This window comes from Drosophila mojavensis, unplaced genomic scaffold (genome assembly GCF_018153725.1).
Source record: "Drosophila mojavensis isolate 15081-1352.22 unplaced genomic scaffold, ASM1815372v1 contig_74, whole genome shotgun sequence".
In the NCBI taxonomy this organism is placed as follows: domain Eukaryota; kingdom Metazoa; phylum Arthropoda; class Insecta; order Diptera; family Drosophilidae; genus Drosophila; species Drosophila mojavensis.
In genome coordinates this window covers 8,632,959-8,647,942 of record NW_025318899.1, presented here as the reverse complement: position 1 = coordinate 8,647,942, position 14,984 = coordinate 8,632,959, and the positions used below count along the sequence as shown (strand labels likewise).

At 44.1% G+C, this 14,984-nt stretch overlaps 1 protein-coding gene across 2 annotated transcripts in view; it reads left to right on the top strand.

Moving 5' to 3' along the window:
- The window catches only part of LOC6581835 (junctional adhesion molecule A), a 92,184-nt gene that overhangs the window by 60,311 nt on the left and 16,889 nt on the right, over nt 1-14,984 (top strand). For both annotated transcript variants that reach the window (XM_002007521.4, XM_032730875.2), the window contains exons 4-6: nt 980-1,190; nt 1,856-1,983; nt 6,987-7,155. In XM_002007521.4, the coding sequence (XP_002007557.2) occupies nt 980-1,190; nt 1,856-1,983; nt 6,987-7,155 (508 nt within the window). The remainder of the gene's footprint in view (nt 1-979; nt 1,191-1,855; nt 1,984-6,986; nt 7,156-14,984) is intronic.

The following is a 14,984-nucleotide window of genomic DNA, read 5'->3' as shown; positions in this document are numbered from 1 at the left end:
GCAGGCAACATTTTGTAAGTTTTTGAAGCACAGCAACTGGCAACTGCGATAATTTTGCATTTGCATTTGACTTAATAAGTTGTGCATATCAAGTGTCAGACAGAGGCAGCGACAGAGACAGAGGCAGAGATAGTGAGAGAGAGAGGCAACGAGAGAGGCAGGGAGAGACAAAGTGCAATGCTGTTTAGCATTAAGCTTACAAAGTTGTAACTCAGCGCTGCAAGTACTTAAAAAGTTTGTTATAATTAAGCTAAAGCTAAAAACAACTCAAAACTCACCAGCAGCAAAAGAGCCAAAAAAGCAACTACTGTTTCAAGCGCACTCTCAACATGCCCATGCCCAGATTTATCAAGGACTACGACACGGCCATAAACTTGCCGTAGCCGAACAACAACAGCAGCAGCAGCAGCAGCAACAACAACAAGCTCACGTTGCGTATACGTCATGTGTGCCATCAACTTGGATGAGATACGCGTCCATTAACAATGCGAGAATACGCCATGGCTGCTGATTAATCGCTGAAGGACATCCATCCAGCTCACACACATGTACACACACAGTCCGAAAAGAAAAGGACATTGAAGAAGCCCTGCGATACCCTTGCGCATTTCATTCGAATTTGATTGCACTGCGACAGCAATTCGCTTTTCAATTGCTGCATTTTTAATGCCAGCTTTTTACCTCTGGCCATAAACAAAAAGATTTTGGGCTGTTACACCCAGCCTTTTGTCAGGCGGCTAGAATGGGGTATGTCGATTATAGAAATGGCAGAGTGGCAGAGAAACATTGAGCAATATTCATTTAAAATTTACCCTTGATCGAATAAGTCACCTCCTTTCGATTATCTTTGCTTTCGTTTCTCTTCGACCATAAAACATTTCGCCCCCTCGAATCGCCCTCGCTGTGATATCGAGTACTTCATTTGATTGACATTCCGTGCAATATCTTTGTTTGCTTGCTTTTCGTTTTTTCCATGCAGGTATCCTGGATACGGCATCGGGACATACACATATTGACAGTGGGCTCCTATACGTACACGTCCGATCAGAGGTTTCAGGCCACACATCACCAGGACACCGACGACTGGACGCTGCAGATAAAATGGGCCCAGAAGCGAGATGCGGGCATGTACGAGTGCCAGATATCAACCCAGCCCGTTCGCAGTTATTTTGTACGTCTAAATGTTGTCGGTGAGTACGAATACGAGTGCGAGCATGATTCTGAGTAGGTGAAGACAACTGCCCGCCCCCACACAGCGATTACGCGTGTGTGTGGAGAGCATCAGCTCAGCATAGGCATTGACATTGGCAGCGACAGCGACTGGGACAGCGGCGGTGCCTCTGGCTCTCGCTTTGGCTTCATAAAATAAAAAAATCAACCATTTGTCGCAAATAACAAAGCCAAAGGACACTCGCGCCACGAAGGCAAGCAAAAAAGTTGTTGAGCAAATAAATTACATACAGCAAACGAGTGAGCAACACGCACAGCCCAAAGACGCAGAGACGAAGACGACGCCGAGCATAAGGATGAGCACGACGATGAGGATGAGGATGAGGCTGGGCACAATGTCGAGTGGCAAGGCGATGGAACGTCGAGGACTTGCTTTTTATACGACAATAATTTCATTTTATCTTGTAGTTTATTATTCTACAGTGTCAGCCAGGCTAGCAGAGCTCGAGCCTCCTACCTATGCGGCCGGCCCGTCAGCTTTGCCCGTGTCTGACTCGTTTTAACAGCATTTCTTTTTCCTATGCCCCCCATCCTCTCTATACACAGCCTCATCTCGTTTCTCTTTCCATTTTTATTTTTTTCGGTGACTCGTCTGCTGTTTTTCATTGGTGTTTCCTGTTGACAGTGCCAACGGCGACCATACTTGGCGGACCTGACCTTCATGTTGATAAAGGCAGCACCATAAATCTCACTTGCACTGTGAAGTTCAGCCCCGAGCCGCCGGCCTACATATTCTGGTACCATCACGAGGAGGTAATTAAACTTTATTGTAACAATTGTACCGAGCATTTGGTTTCTTCTTGTTTTTCTCTGATTCTATTTGTATCTTTTTTTGTTTTATGTGCCATTGTGACAGTCAGCCTAGCTGACAGTTCAACTAGTTGTTAAAACAAATGAAATATTCCTAATGAGACACATTTTTAATTAGATATTTGCTGGAATTGAATTACAATTTATTTTCACCGATAAATTATCTGTTTCTGCCACGCCTCAGCCCTGAATTCACGCTGCACTGCAACTTCAATCAGAGAAGTTATCGCTTCACCGCATCTGCACTGCCAGCCGATGACATAATTTGAAGTGACAGTCGCTGATTTTACTTTGCGAATGGCTTTAATGTGCAAATGAACACAGTTGCATGTGGCAAGTGAACAAAAAGTGGGTCAATGGCGCTGCAGTGCAAACATCAGCTGAACATGAAAAACATGAAAACAACAGCCTGCTCATCCAGGTGGTTGCATTATCCTTGGTCGCCTCGCCCTGTTGTCCGACAATTAGTTGTGTTAGTTGCAAGCGATTTAAACAGCATAAACAGCCTGGCTAATTGCGCGGCATTAAAAGCGCTTAAAGCGCTCCATGAGCAGGGTCACTCACAAGGAGAGGGGCAGACAGAGAGAGAGAGAGAGAGAGAGAGGGATTGAGAGTCCTAGACGTGGTCGTTATAGTGCCCAGCTAATTGCAATGCAAATGCCAAGCGAAACAGCGACGAAAAATGGAGTAAAAAAAGAAAAAGAAAATGTGACTTGGGCCAAAGGCAAAGAGGAGGCGCTTGTGCTAGCAACGTGTTAAAAAGTGCACAAATCCTGCTGCCAACTGCTGTTGCAGTTGCTGCCGCTGCCGCTGCCAACGCCGCTGCTCCCGCCTCTGCTGCTGCTGCTGCTGCTGCTGCTCACTTCTGGCTGGCACTTGTACTTCTGGAATTTTCTAATTAAAATCCTTGCAGAGCCACGCGCCACAATTGTGTGCCTCTGGCAGGTGGCCTTACAAGAATGTGAGTGTGTGTGTGTGTAGTGTGTGGCGTGTGTGTTGGGTGTATGTGCAGCCACAACCTTAGTACAACTCGAGCGTCCTCGCCCAGGCTGCACAGGGATTATTTACGATCCATGCAAATTTGCTGTTAATTAGTTTAATGGATGGATAAACTTAGTTGATGCACTTGCTGCTGCCAGGCGCTGCGCTTAAATGTATTCAACACTTTTTTCGTTCGCGCACATCCGCTTGCTAATTGTAATTAACGTGTTACATATTTCCTCTCTCGGTGTTGGCTCGCCTGACTCTCGCTTCCCTTGCTTTGCTGGCGTTTCCGCATTGGCTTCTGGCATATGTCCGTCTGAAGCGGGGGCCGGCCATAAGTTGGTTGCGAATTATGACTGGCCATGGCGTAATTAAAACTGAGCTTAAGTCCAGCTTACGCTGTAACTTCTCGAGCGGCCCTCGCTGACGGCACTTGTAATATGCAGAACGCTTAAGTGTGCGGTCGGCGAAAGTTTCCTGAACTGTTGAGTGGACTTAGCCAGCTATTAGCTGGCTGTCAGCCTCGGCACCACTGCACTATGGGGAATTTTGCCGTTTTTCGGGTATTTAGTCATTTTTGCGAAGTATGAAAATTTATAATTTTTTTATGTTAACATCTTAATAAAACTCCAAACTTTAAGGTACTGTACCCAAAATGTTGAATAACAGTCCACTGTTAAGCCTAACAGCTGTTAAAGTCAGCTGTTATCTTCGAAAAGCATTTGCCTTCAGCTTACAATTTGTGTTAGCCGATTTTCAAATCATCGTTATTCAATGACCAGACATTATTTTTGAGAAATTTAAAAAGGATATGAATTTTTAGGGCTTCTACTATGCGTTGGCTTAAAAACCAATTGATGTTTGAACTTATTTTAATCATTTATTGTATAATTAGCAAATGTTGTCAAATTTCATTTCTTGTAAATAAAATTAAACTTTGCAAAGACATATAAAACAGCCACCAGGGCGCACCAGTGTAATTCCAATTGCATGTTATAGAGTAATCAATTGGGATCTTAGTGCCTTTGTCTCAATGTGCACTTTTGCGCACAACCGGCGCAAATCAATTTTTAGCAGGTGACTATGAGCTGACCTGTGTGATATTTGGCTCAATGAAAAAGGCAACTCTAACCAAGAAATAGTAATTGTGATTTTGAAACTAAATAAGACTAATATTGATTCAACTTATAAATGATATTAAAAAAGCAAAAGCCGCTTTTTTTGCCAAAATATAAATTACAAATGGAAGAAATGCAGCAGGAACAAAAACTAGCTGACAACTATGAATGACTGCCTATGACAGCAAATGTTTATAAAAATAATTGTTCATTTGAGGCAGATTATGGAAAGTACTGTTCATCCTGTAGGCTTTTTTGGTAAGGAAGCGTCTGATTTGCCCAACCAGGTCTATAAATCAGACTAATTTCATCATGCATGAGAGCATGAGAGCAGAATCCATAATTTCGCTGATGGTTTTTAACAATGGATACATCTGATCAGATTATTTCTTCGGCAAATCTTTAGAAAAGAGTTTGAAAGCATAAAGGTCGCTGTCTAATGAAGTTGTACGTATTGTATTATGTAAAGTTGAAGGCACAATTAAATCAGTTGAAGAACCCGAATTTTTTTAGCGGATCAATATTTCTGGCTGATTTGGAACTCGAAACTGAAGAAAACTAATTTCGATTTTATGAAAGTTCGATTGTTTTCAATTAAAATTATTATTTTAAAGTATGAACAAGCAAAATTCTTAAAAAAAAAAAAAATTTTTAATACAAAATTTTAATAAATTTTTTTTGGGTGGGCGGTGACACGCCCATTTTTCTAAAATATATTTCTGATGGTATACATATTAATAATACAAAAACCGGATCAAAAAATCTGGCTTAGTTTTTAAGTTATTAATTAATACCCGATAATTTGGATTTTTCCCCATAGTGCACTGGCAGCTGCTGTTCCGACATCAAGACGAACTTTTATGTACATTTAACTGCTTTGGTTTTTTGTTATGCTCGATTATTGTGCTGCCAAGTGCCACATAAATCGGATATATGCGCATTTTTAGTATTTTTCTTTTTCTTTTATTTGTCTCTGTGTGTGTGCGCTCCAAACATCTGCAGTTCTCCAATGGGGTAGTAAAATTGTAAATTTTTAATGCAGCCGCTTCTGTTGCAAAATATTATTCCAATTTACGTGGACAGTGAAGGGGACAAGTGGGGAGGGTGGTGTCAGTTGCCGTTTGGCATTTACCAGTCTGTCAGCTCGTCCGTCTGTCTGTTTGTCTTTCTGTCTGACAGCTTGACTGTCAGGGTAAGCCGTCGCTTTCATTAACCAATTTGCGAGGAACAATAACAGCAACAAAAAAACAACTACAACTACAAGCATTATAATACAAATACGAAATTTATGCTGATAGCGACGACAGCAATGGACTATAATGGCAGCCAGACTTTTGTTAGTTCCCACCCTCCCCGGCCCCTTCATCTGCTCCCTGCCCCGATTCGCGCTGATAGGCAAACTTTTTACTTGCCTGTGCAAAAGTTGTTAAGCCAAAGTTTCGGGCATTGTCATTGTTTTTTTTTTTATATGTCTATCCACATTTTCATACCTACAGCTATACGCCGTATGCTTTAACCGTGGTCATAGAAACAGCTGCATGTACGTTTCCATATCGTCATCATTATCAGCGCCGCCAACTTTTCTTTCATTTTTCATATTATTGCAAATGCCGTCGATTAGTTGAGATTAGACAGCAAATTATGAGCCCGCTCCCTGCACACATTGCCACATTGCCCCTCCCTCCCGCTCTGTCAGCCAAGGGAGCGCCGCTCATATACTACAGCTGCTCATTTCCTCTGGCTCTGTTGTTGGCTCCATTTTCTTGTCGCTGTCAACGACATGATGTGTTAATGTCAGCTACTTGCTCTGCTCTTTTCCGTCAATTCTCTCTCTCTATCTCTTCTCAATCTGCCCTTGCTCTCTGAACTTGCCCTGTGTATCGATATTGGTATTGGTATTGGTAAATTATTCCGGTATTTGTTTTTGTCAGCGCTTTGAGCATCTGGTCCACTTTCCGACTAAACATGCATCTGGATTTGGCTGCTGTGAGCAGCACTCGGCAGCTGGAAGTCGACAGTCGACATTTGACTTTTGCCCTGCTGTTTACCCCCTATGCCCTAATCGATAATGAAGTTGACTTTGATGGCGGTTGCCATCGGTCGCACAAAAGGCCATCGTCATAATGAGCTCTTAGTCCAAATGAACCCGAATCAGGCGCTCGCCCACTTGATTAGCATAATTTTTGCAGCCAACTAACTATAATTGGCGCCCACGCTGTCTACTGTCTGCTCACGTCTCTCTCTCTCTCTCTATCTCTCTCTCTCTCTTTCTCTCTCTCCTGGGAGCTGAAGATCCTTAAAGTCAACTTTAATCATGCGCGCCGTTATCAAATTCCAATTAAAATCACAATTTTAAACGCATTTTCGGCTGAAGGTCCACAGCAGCGAGAGGGGCAAAGGGGGGCACATTCATTACTGAACAGTAAACAAGACTCACTGACATGTTGCTGATTTGTAATGTCAGTCAAGCGCAGCTGTTGCTACACTCCACACACACACACACACACAGCCGACTGCCCCTCCACCCGCAGCTGTCACACGCATTTGAAAATTACAACAAAAATGTAATGCGAAATTCAAGCATACGCGTTAAAAAACACACTCGGGGGAAAAAATACAAAGTGAGCGGCACTCGCTTATTATTATTTGCCAGCACCCATCTCTCCATCAGCATAAAAAAAAGTACATCTGCTGCTCCTTAGCCATTGTTCTCACATTATGTTTGACTGCTCAGAGCGGGCGGAGCACCCACTCTGCTCTGCCCTGCTCTGCTCTGCTCTGCTCTGCTCTGCCTACACTCACTCACTAACCGGGCCTCTCGGCGTAATGCTCTTCCATTTGCAGGTCATTAATTATGATTCATCAAGAGGCGGCGTGTCGGTAATTACCGAAAAGGGCGATGTGACAACCTCATTTCTGCTCATACAGAATGCAGATCTGGCCGATTCCGGCAAATACTCGTGCGCCCCCTCAAACGCAGATGTTGCCAGTGTGCGTGTGCATGTTCTAAATGGTAAGTACCTACCGACACAACCCGACTACCCGACTACCCGACTACCAGACTACCAGACCACCCGACTACTGCGAGTGCAGCTCACACACACCAACGCACCAACACCCGCCCACACACAGACGCACGCACTCACACAGATTTTAACGCTAATGTATGTACGTGCAGCTACTGTCTGTGCGCTGTGCAAAAAAAAAGTGTTGCATGCTTCTAGGTGCCGCTCGTAACAGCACAACAAAGCCTGGCACAGTGTGGGATGTGTGCGACTGACTATAAACGTTGTGTTAGTGCTACAAAGTGATTGATTACCTTGGCATATATGTGATACACTGATTGCATAAAGATGGGCTTTATTAGCAAAAACTATCGAATAGCTTAAAGACATGACTATTCTAGCGGCAGACTCTCTGTCCTCATTATATATTGCAACTTTAATTATCTTTTTTTTTTGTTTTTCGATTAGAGGGTATTCAGCAGACCACATTAAACGTAGTAAACACATTACATGAAGTACCAAAGTAGCAGCCGAGGCAGCTGTTGTCATGCTGCATGCCTCTGTCGCTGATGTTTTTGGCATTTTAGCAAATTTGTGCGCAATTTCCAATGGCGCAGAGGCGCAGGGCCGAGACGAGAGAGCCACAATGGACACACAATGTTTTTGGGCCCAGGGCCATGGGCAATGGTGCATATAGATCCATGACAGCACAGCGGCAACCGCAACGGTGGGTCATTTTATGAAGTCACAATTGCGTGCGACGGTGTTGCATGCACTTGTCATGTGATTGACGTTGCCGCGAGCTAAGTGGCAAGTCGTGCCAAACGCTAAGCGCCAGGCGGCAGATGGCAAGCGGCAAGCGGCAAGCGGCAATTGAAACGGCCAAAGACAATAGATACAAATCAGCTTAAGGCAGAATGGGCGGATGCGAATGTTGTTGTTGTTGTTGTTGCTGTTGTTGGCGCTGGGGCACACAAATGCCACAAAACACGACTTCCGCTTTCAATTTGGCACAGTTCCGACATCTTGTGGCAGCTAGCTGGCCAGTTCGCCGCAAATCTATAAATTGTGCAAGACGCCTGTTCAATTCGTTTGATTTCCACCCGGACTGGCCGCAAAGAACTGCAACAGCAGAGAGCGAGGCAGCCAAGAAATGGGGCAGCAATATAGATGTTGCCCCAGGCGCCAGTTGTTGCTTGTTTTTGGGCACAAATGAAACACATAATCGCATCAATTATGAGCAAATTAATTAGCACAGTGCGGTTAATTGGCGAGGAAGAGGACGACGAGGACGACGACGATGGCGAACAGACGAAGACGAAGACGAGCAGCAGCCACAGGGCGGCCAAATGAGTGGCAGGGCTGATGGCGTAGTGGCCATTTGGGGCGAGATCGTATGCGGATGCGAGCGACGTTAACAAATTGCAATCGGGACCTGGAATGGCTGGCAAGGAATTGTTGCAATTTGCCAGTATAATCGCTGTCGATTGGCGTGGATTTGACACAGTTAAAATAAATTACGTAATTGTGAAGGGGAAAGCAGCAACAGCAACGACAACACAAATACAAACAGCAAAAGCAACAGCAACAGCAATAACAACAACATCGAGTAAAACCACAGAACAATACAATGCCAGTGACAGCACACAGAATGGCATGCAATTTAAGCCGGTGCACACAGCTGGCAATGGGCTTGGCCTGAGGTTAGAGTCTCGATGCCCTCCATGCCAGAGAGCGGCTCCGGCCCCGGTCTGCCCAGCTGGCACGTTTTTCAATCATGCTAACGGCGCCTGGGTGACCAAAGCCGACCGACTCGCCTTCAGCCCTCTGCCCTCTGCCCGCTGCCCGCTGCCCTCAGCCTGGCTGGCCGCAGGCCGCAAATGGACCGCAAATGGCAGCGTGCGGAAATCCATGCTGCAGCTATTGTAAACGTTTGCCAGCCATTATGCATGAATGCATAGAAATACGTAGTGTCACACTTATACCACACCCCTCACCCCTGCCAGCAGGTGCAGCTGGGCGGTAACAAAATAATGAAGTGGCTGGCAATGCAAACGACCCACAGGCCACACTTTTCACTCTTCCAATCGCAAATACCACACAAAAATACTCGATGCTTTCGATGCTCACAGCACATGGAAATGCATATACTCTGCCCGAGCTGTCAGTTAAAAGTGGGGATTATTCTTATTTCGAATTAACCTTATTGAAAATGAGATTTTTATCTTGATACACAAATATATTTATTTATTGTTTAAATATTTCATTTCAATTTTCCATTAGAAGCATTTTAAAATGATTCTGTCTGCAGTCATATCTGTTTAGCTTTTAAGTTTGCGTTAAGTTTGGCTTTTAAGTTTTTTAAGTTTGCGTTAAGCTACATCAGATATGAAATAGATTTAATTTAAAGATTTTTATTTAATATTCATATTAATATATGCAGAGCCAACCAAGACTTTTCTAATAAAAATATAATAATATTCTATTCAAATATGCAAATTTTGTATGCCAAACGTGCGATGTTATCTATTGTTGTTGCTGCTGCTGTTGATGTTGCTGCTGTTGCTGTCCTCTTGATTGACACCACAACCAATGGCATTTCATGGCTAAGTCGATGACTAACAACAGCAAAATCAGGCTAACCCTCAAAAGCTGGTCCACCGTAGTGGGCGATGTCTCTCTCTCTCTCTCTCTCTCTCTCTCTCTCTCTCTCCTTTGTATGTGTATGGGTTTTTGGGCAACAATGTGGCTGCGATTGCTGACAGCCACTACAATTCACGCGTTAATGGCATCAGTAGCGACAGCAGCAACAACAACTACAACACCAACAACAGCAGCAACATGGGTGAAGGCAGAAGAACAGGCCCAACAAGGGCAACCCACAAGTTGTGACAGGCAAACAAAACGGAGCCTTCTCTTTGACCAACGTGCAACGTGGACGTGGCCTAACTTGTTAGCCATGACTAACACATACACATACACACATACACATAAACCCATACGCACATGCCGTTCATGTCACTACGCAGTTGGCATAACAAACTGTAACAGATAGGAAAACAGAGAGGAGAGAGAGAGAGAGAGAGACAGATTGAAGGGGGCAACAGACAGCGAACGTTATGGCATTTTTGGGGGTCGTAAGGCATACTACACGCTTATTGACCCACAAAGTTATGCGTAGCGCTCGCATGGAGTGGAGCGTATTGAACCGTTGACACAAAGCCAATGTATGCAAGCGTATCAATAGTATGGAAATGGCCAACTGACAACCTATCTACGTCACTCACTCGCTCTCTCTCTCTCTCTCTCTCTCTCTCTATCTGTCTCCCAGCCTCTCTCTGTCGCTCTCTCTTGTCTGTCTGTCTGGCTCCACCAAGTCAGCCTGCAGCTGTTTCATTTGCAGTCAATCTGCGTGTAGAGCTTCGCTGTTTGAATTCAAATGCTGCTCGTGAACTGCAAAGGTCTCTCGTTGTTTCTTACACTGTGCTACACACGCGCATTTCTATTCACTATCGATCAACATTTACTCACTTTCTTGCGCATTTTTAAATAACCGTTCCAAGGCTGTCCTGCAAAATATTTTTTGATTAAATTTCTTTGACTTTTGCTCAAAATTCCCTCAATATTTATTTATTATATTTGCTTTGCGTTCATTGAATCGCTCTTAATCTGATTTTGAGTGAATTTCCAAGCTGCAATATTTTTGTTCCATTAAAATAAAGTGCTTCGCTTAATTTCTAATGGGTTTTTAAGCATAATTTAAAAACTTTTTCCTTGTCATTATATGAGATTTATTTGCGTTTGGTGTTTGTTTGGCGAATGCTATGCAAATAGATTCACAACTAGTCCAAAATGGCTTTAAATAAAGCTGGAACCGCAAACAAAAAACAACATCGACATTTTAATGAAGCACAAAATAAACAAAAAGTTTTTCAATGCCATTGAATTGCATGATTAAATGGAGTTTCCAACCACTGTGCGTTGGTCGGACCACCTGTCTGCCTCTCAAACAACAACAGGTGAGGGTGTATGCGGGCAATCGACTGTTGAATTCAGTTAGCGCTTGCTTTCAACTTGCTTAAATCGCTGTGACGGCTCTTCAATTTGGCTTCAAATTGAGCATAATGAAAACTTGCAGCACGGCATTTTTACTGCCTGCTCCCTGCACCTTATCGCCTCCTGCTTTCTGGTTGCTGCTTGCTGGCTGTTGGCATAGTGCGTGCTCCATTCAATTAATGTCCTTGCTATTTTAGTAGTTTGGCGCATGTGGCAGCTGTTGCGGTTATTTGTAAGCTGGCATCCTTGCTCGATTTCATATTGATATTTGTGTGACAGGGCATAAAGTCTTTGCCGAGGCGTAGTTTACACTTGAGAAATCAAACGAAAGCCCCTGACCGAATACATATAACATTCGATGGCAATCAGACCCAGAACAAATGTCCTGCCAGCTGCTGCTGCTGCTGCCGCTGCCCCAGCCAGCAACAACAAAAGTTCAACTTTCGATTTATTTTTGTCAGTTTGAAATTCCTTGGCTATTTGTGTAGCGCTTTTGTTGTCGCACAGCGTTTCCTGTGTCCTGGCTCAACAGCCACTCCAGCTACTAGTGCAGCACCTGCAATAAGACCAAGGGCTCGCCACGCTCATCAAATGCCAAATGCCAAGGAGCCATCGGAGCCGCAAAGCCTTGACCTGCCTACTAAGACAACGGATTCACGGCAAGCAGCAGCAGCAGCAGTAGAAGCAGGAGCAGCGACAGCATCAGCAGGAGGAGCAGTCAGTCCAGCTCTCATGGCTCGCTGCACGTATCGAAGTCACTGACTGCTACACTTGAGCCACACGGCCAAACACACAAATCCTTTGGCCAACTTTAGCTTCGCTTGCAACCTTGTCTCGGTGTGTGTGTGTGTGTGTCTGCATGTGTGTGTTTGTCTCTGTGTGGGGATTAGCTTTGTATTTTGTCACAGGAAATTACATTTCGCCTTAAGGATGCCAGAGCGCAAAAATTTCGCTTCATTGTTTGCCCCAGTGTGTGTGGGTGGGTGAGCGTGTGAGTGGCTAGTGGCTGTGTGGGAGGTCGCAGTCCGAAATAAGGTGCATGTCCTGTGCGACGCTTAAGGATTGCCACTATGACTACGACTTCGACTACGACTATGTTGTCGTTCTATCTAATCGTGTGTACGTGTACAAATGTCGTTGTGTGAGCTCAGGCGCGTTCCGCTCCACTCCGGCTTCGAGCCAACTGGCCAACATCCTTTCACCTGCAGCAGACGTAACTTTGGCTCCATTAGTATTTACACTACAACTTCCAGTTGGCATATATACATGCACAGGTAATAAACACACGCACGCACACACACGTACAAATTCAACACTTCCTGTGTGTGCCTCAGTGTCAGCTCACGTGGTTACGTCTCCTGAGCCAAATAACGGCATGTTCCAGCTAGCTGATCTAGAGACAACTAAACTTCGTTCAGCACTTAGCTTCAGCATCAGAGCATCAGAGTCGCATTGCGTTGTGTGCGTGTACATTTAAATGACTCAGATGCCTCCGTGTTGATAGACGCCAAATAAGAAATACACTGCCCGAAAGCAGCTGCACTTTAATTCAGATGTGCGCCACCTGATAGCTGAGCAAATTGGCTCTGGGACTGGGATAAGAGTCGAGCCAAAGGAGTGTGTGGACTGTGGAATGTGAGGAAATCCATTTTAATTACATTGCTGCATTGGAATTTCGAATGACGAGCGAAATACGATGACATACAGTGTATTTTAAAATCCCGTTGAGTTATTAATTAATTATGACAAATGAACTCACAATGAAGGAGATGTGGTTTAAGCCCAAGAGTGGGGGATTATTCAAGTGGCGGAAGTTAAGTTGAAGCGTGGGCAAAATATGTAGGAATTTAAAGCAATCAATTGAAACTAAATTCCTGGAGCAAATCGAATAAGAATCACAAATGCCTGGAATAATATAGATAATTATGAAGCAAGGCTGGCTTATTGCTTTAAACTTAATCATATTATGCTTTGCATACTAACTTATGGTAAACACAAAATGCTATCTTAGCATGTTATCAAGTTTTCTTTGAGTGTATCATGCACTGCAGAAGCTCTGGCTAAAAACTTTAGCCACAAGTTATGATAACACAGCCGTGAGCGCCTATGCCTCAGTCAAGCTGCCTAGGCTGCCGCCGCTTCCTCCCGCTGTTCATATGAAGTCAATCCTAGGAGATTGCTGTCTAACTTAATTCGGGCCGTGTTCAACGAGCCACTGAAAGCCGCAGCTAGTCTAACCAACTCCTTCATAGCACACGCACGCATGCACACACAAACACACACAGGCACACGCGTACACTCACGCACACACTGGCATAAATCCGCAGCTAATAATATACGGCTTTTGTTTATTAGATTCATACATTTTGCAGGCAACTTGTGTGAAGCGTGCGTGTAGTGTGGGCGGTGTAGTGGGTCGGGGCGTGGCACTCATTATGTTTGCTTTTATGGTCGCACTGCGTGCTTCAATGGGGCACCCAACACCTCCTAGCAGCCTTCACAGCAGCCGGGCCTCTTTCAGCGCCAGCTTCTGTATGAAGTGATTTTAATAAAATTGGCAAAGCGTGTAGCTGGGTAGGTAAAAACAACTTGGCTAATACAACAATGGGAGAGGGGATGGCTCACGGACTGTGGCAAATGGCATGTAAATCCTGACCAGAAATCGCTGCCGTTGGCACATTTTTTCGGTCTATGACGAAATCGAGCACAAATTGCATGATTTACGTAATGGAATAAATAAAATAAATTGCTTAATTTACTGATAAATTACTTCAGCACACACACACACACAAACATAGTGTGTTTGGTTGACACACACACACACACACACACACACACTGCTTATTAAACACTTACCTTGTTTGTATGTGTTGTGGTTGGCTCCTTTGGCTTTTTACTTTGGCACTTTTTGTGAGATTAATTTTGGGCCCGGGGCAGTTTCTAGCAGTGCAACTGCCCAACATACAGAGAGGCACTGCCACACATACACACACAAATCTACACACGTATGGGAATGTATAAACTACGGCTACTTAAACTACAAACAAGCAGCTCTATGGCCAGGCAGGGACATGTATACACCTGGCCACAGCCAGCACTGACCTTATCCTGGCCAACTAGCTGCTGGACGACGAATTTGCAGAGCCAGAGCTCCGGTCGAACAGCCCGCACCGCCGACCAGGCTCGTATATTTACAAAAGATTTATGCCAAAAGCTAATTTCATGGAAAAACGTATTGTTCTTGCCAGTTAGGGCATGAATGTGTGCGCGTCTGTGTGTATATATATATGTGTGAGTGCGGTTGGTTGTGTGTGCTCATGTTTTTAGGTCGAACAAAGGCAGTTTACTGCTTAACTAAAAACAATCTGTCCGCTGTGAGACTTGACTCGAATCTAATTATTTATGTTAATCGCTCTCTAAAGACGTTCAATATATCAAATTTGCACAGATTTATTATGTGCAGCCAGATACAATATAAAATTTATCTACTCTATAAATGGACACAGGTGTACATACACCTGTATACATGCAGGTGTGTGTGTATGCGGTTGTATGCAAAATAAATTTACGGTCGACTGCCTAATTATTATAATCCGTATATTATGCACCACTATCACGGATTACTTTCGAAGTGGTTCATTAAAATGGATTATAGCAATCGGTGCGTGCGTTGGATAAGTTGTCATTCATAAGTTTCAATTATTCAAATATATATTTCACTCTAATCAAGTGGGCCGTTCAGTGGGCCATTAAAGAGATGCAGCTGCCAGGAGAGCTCAAA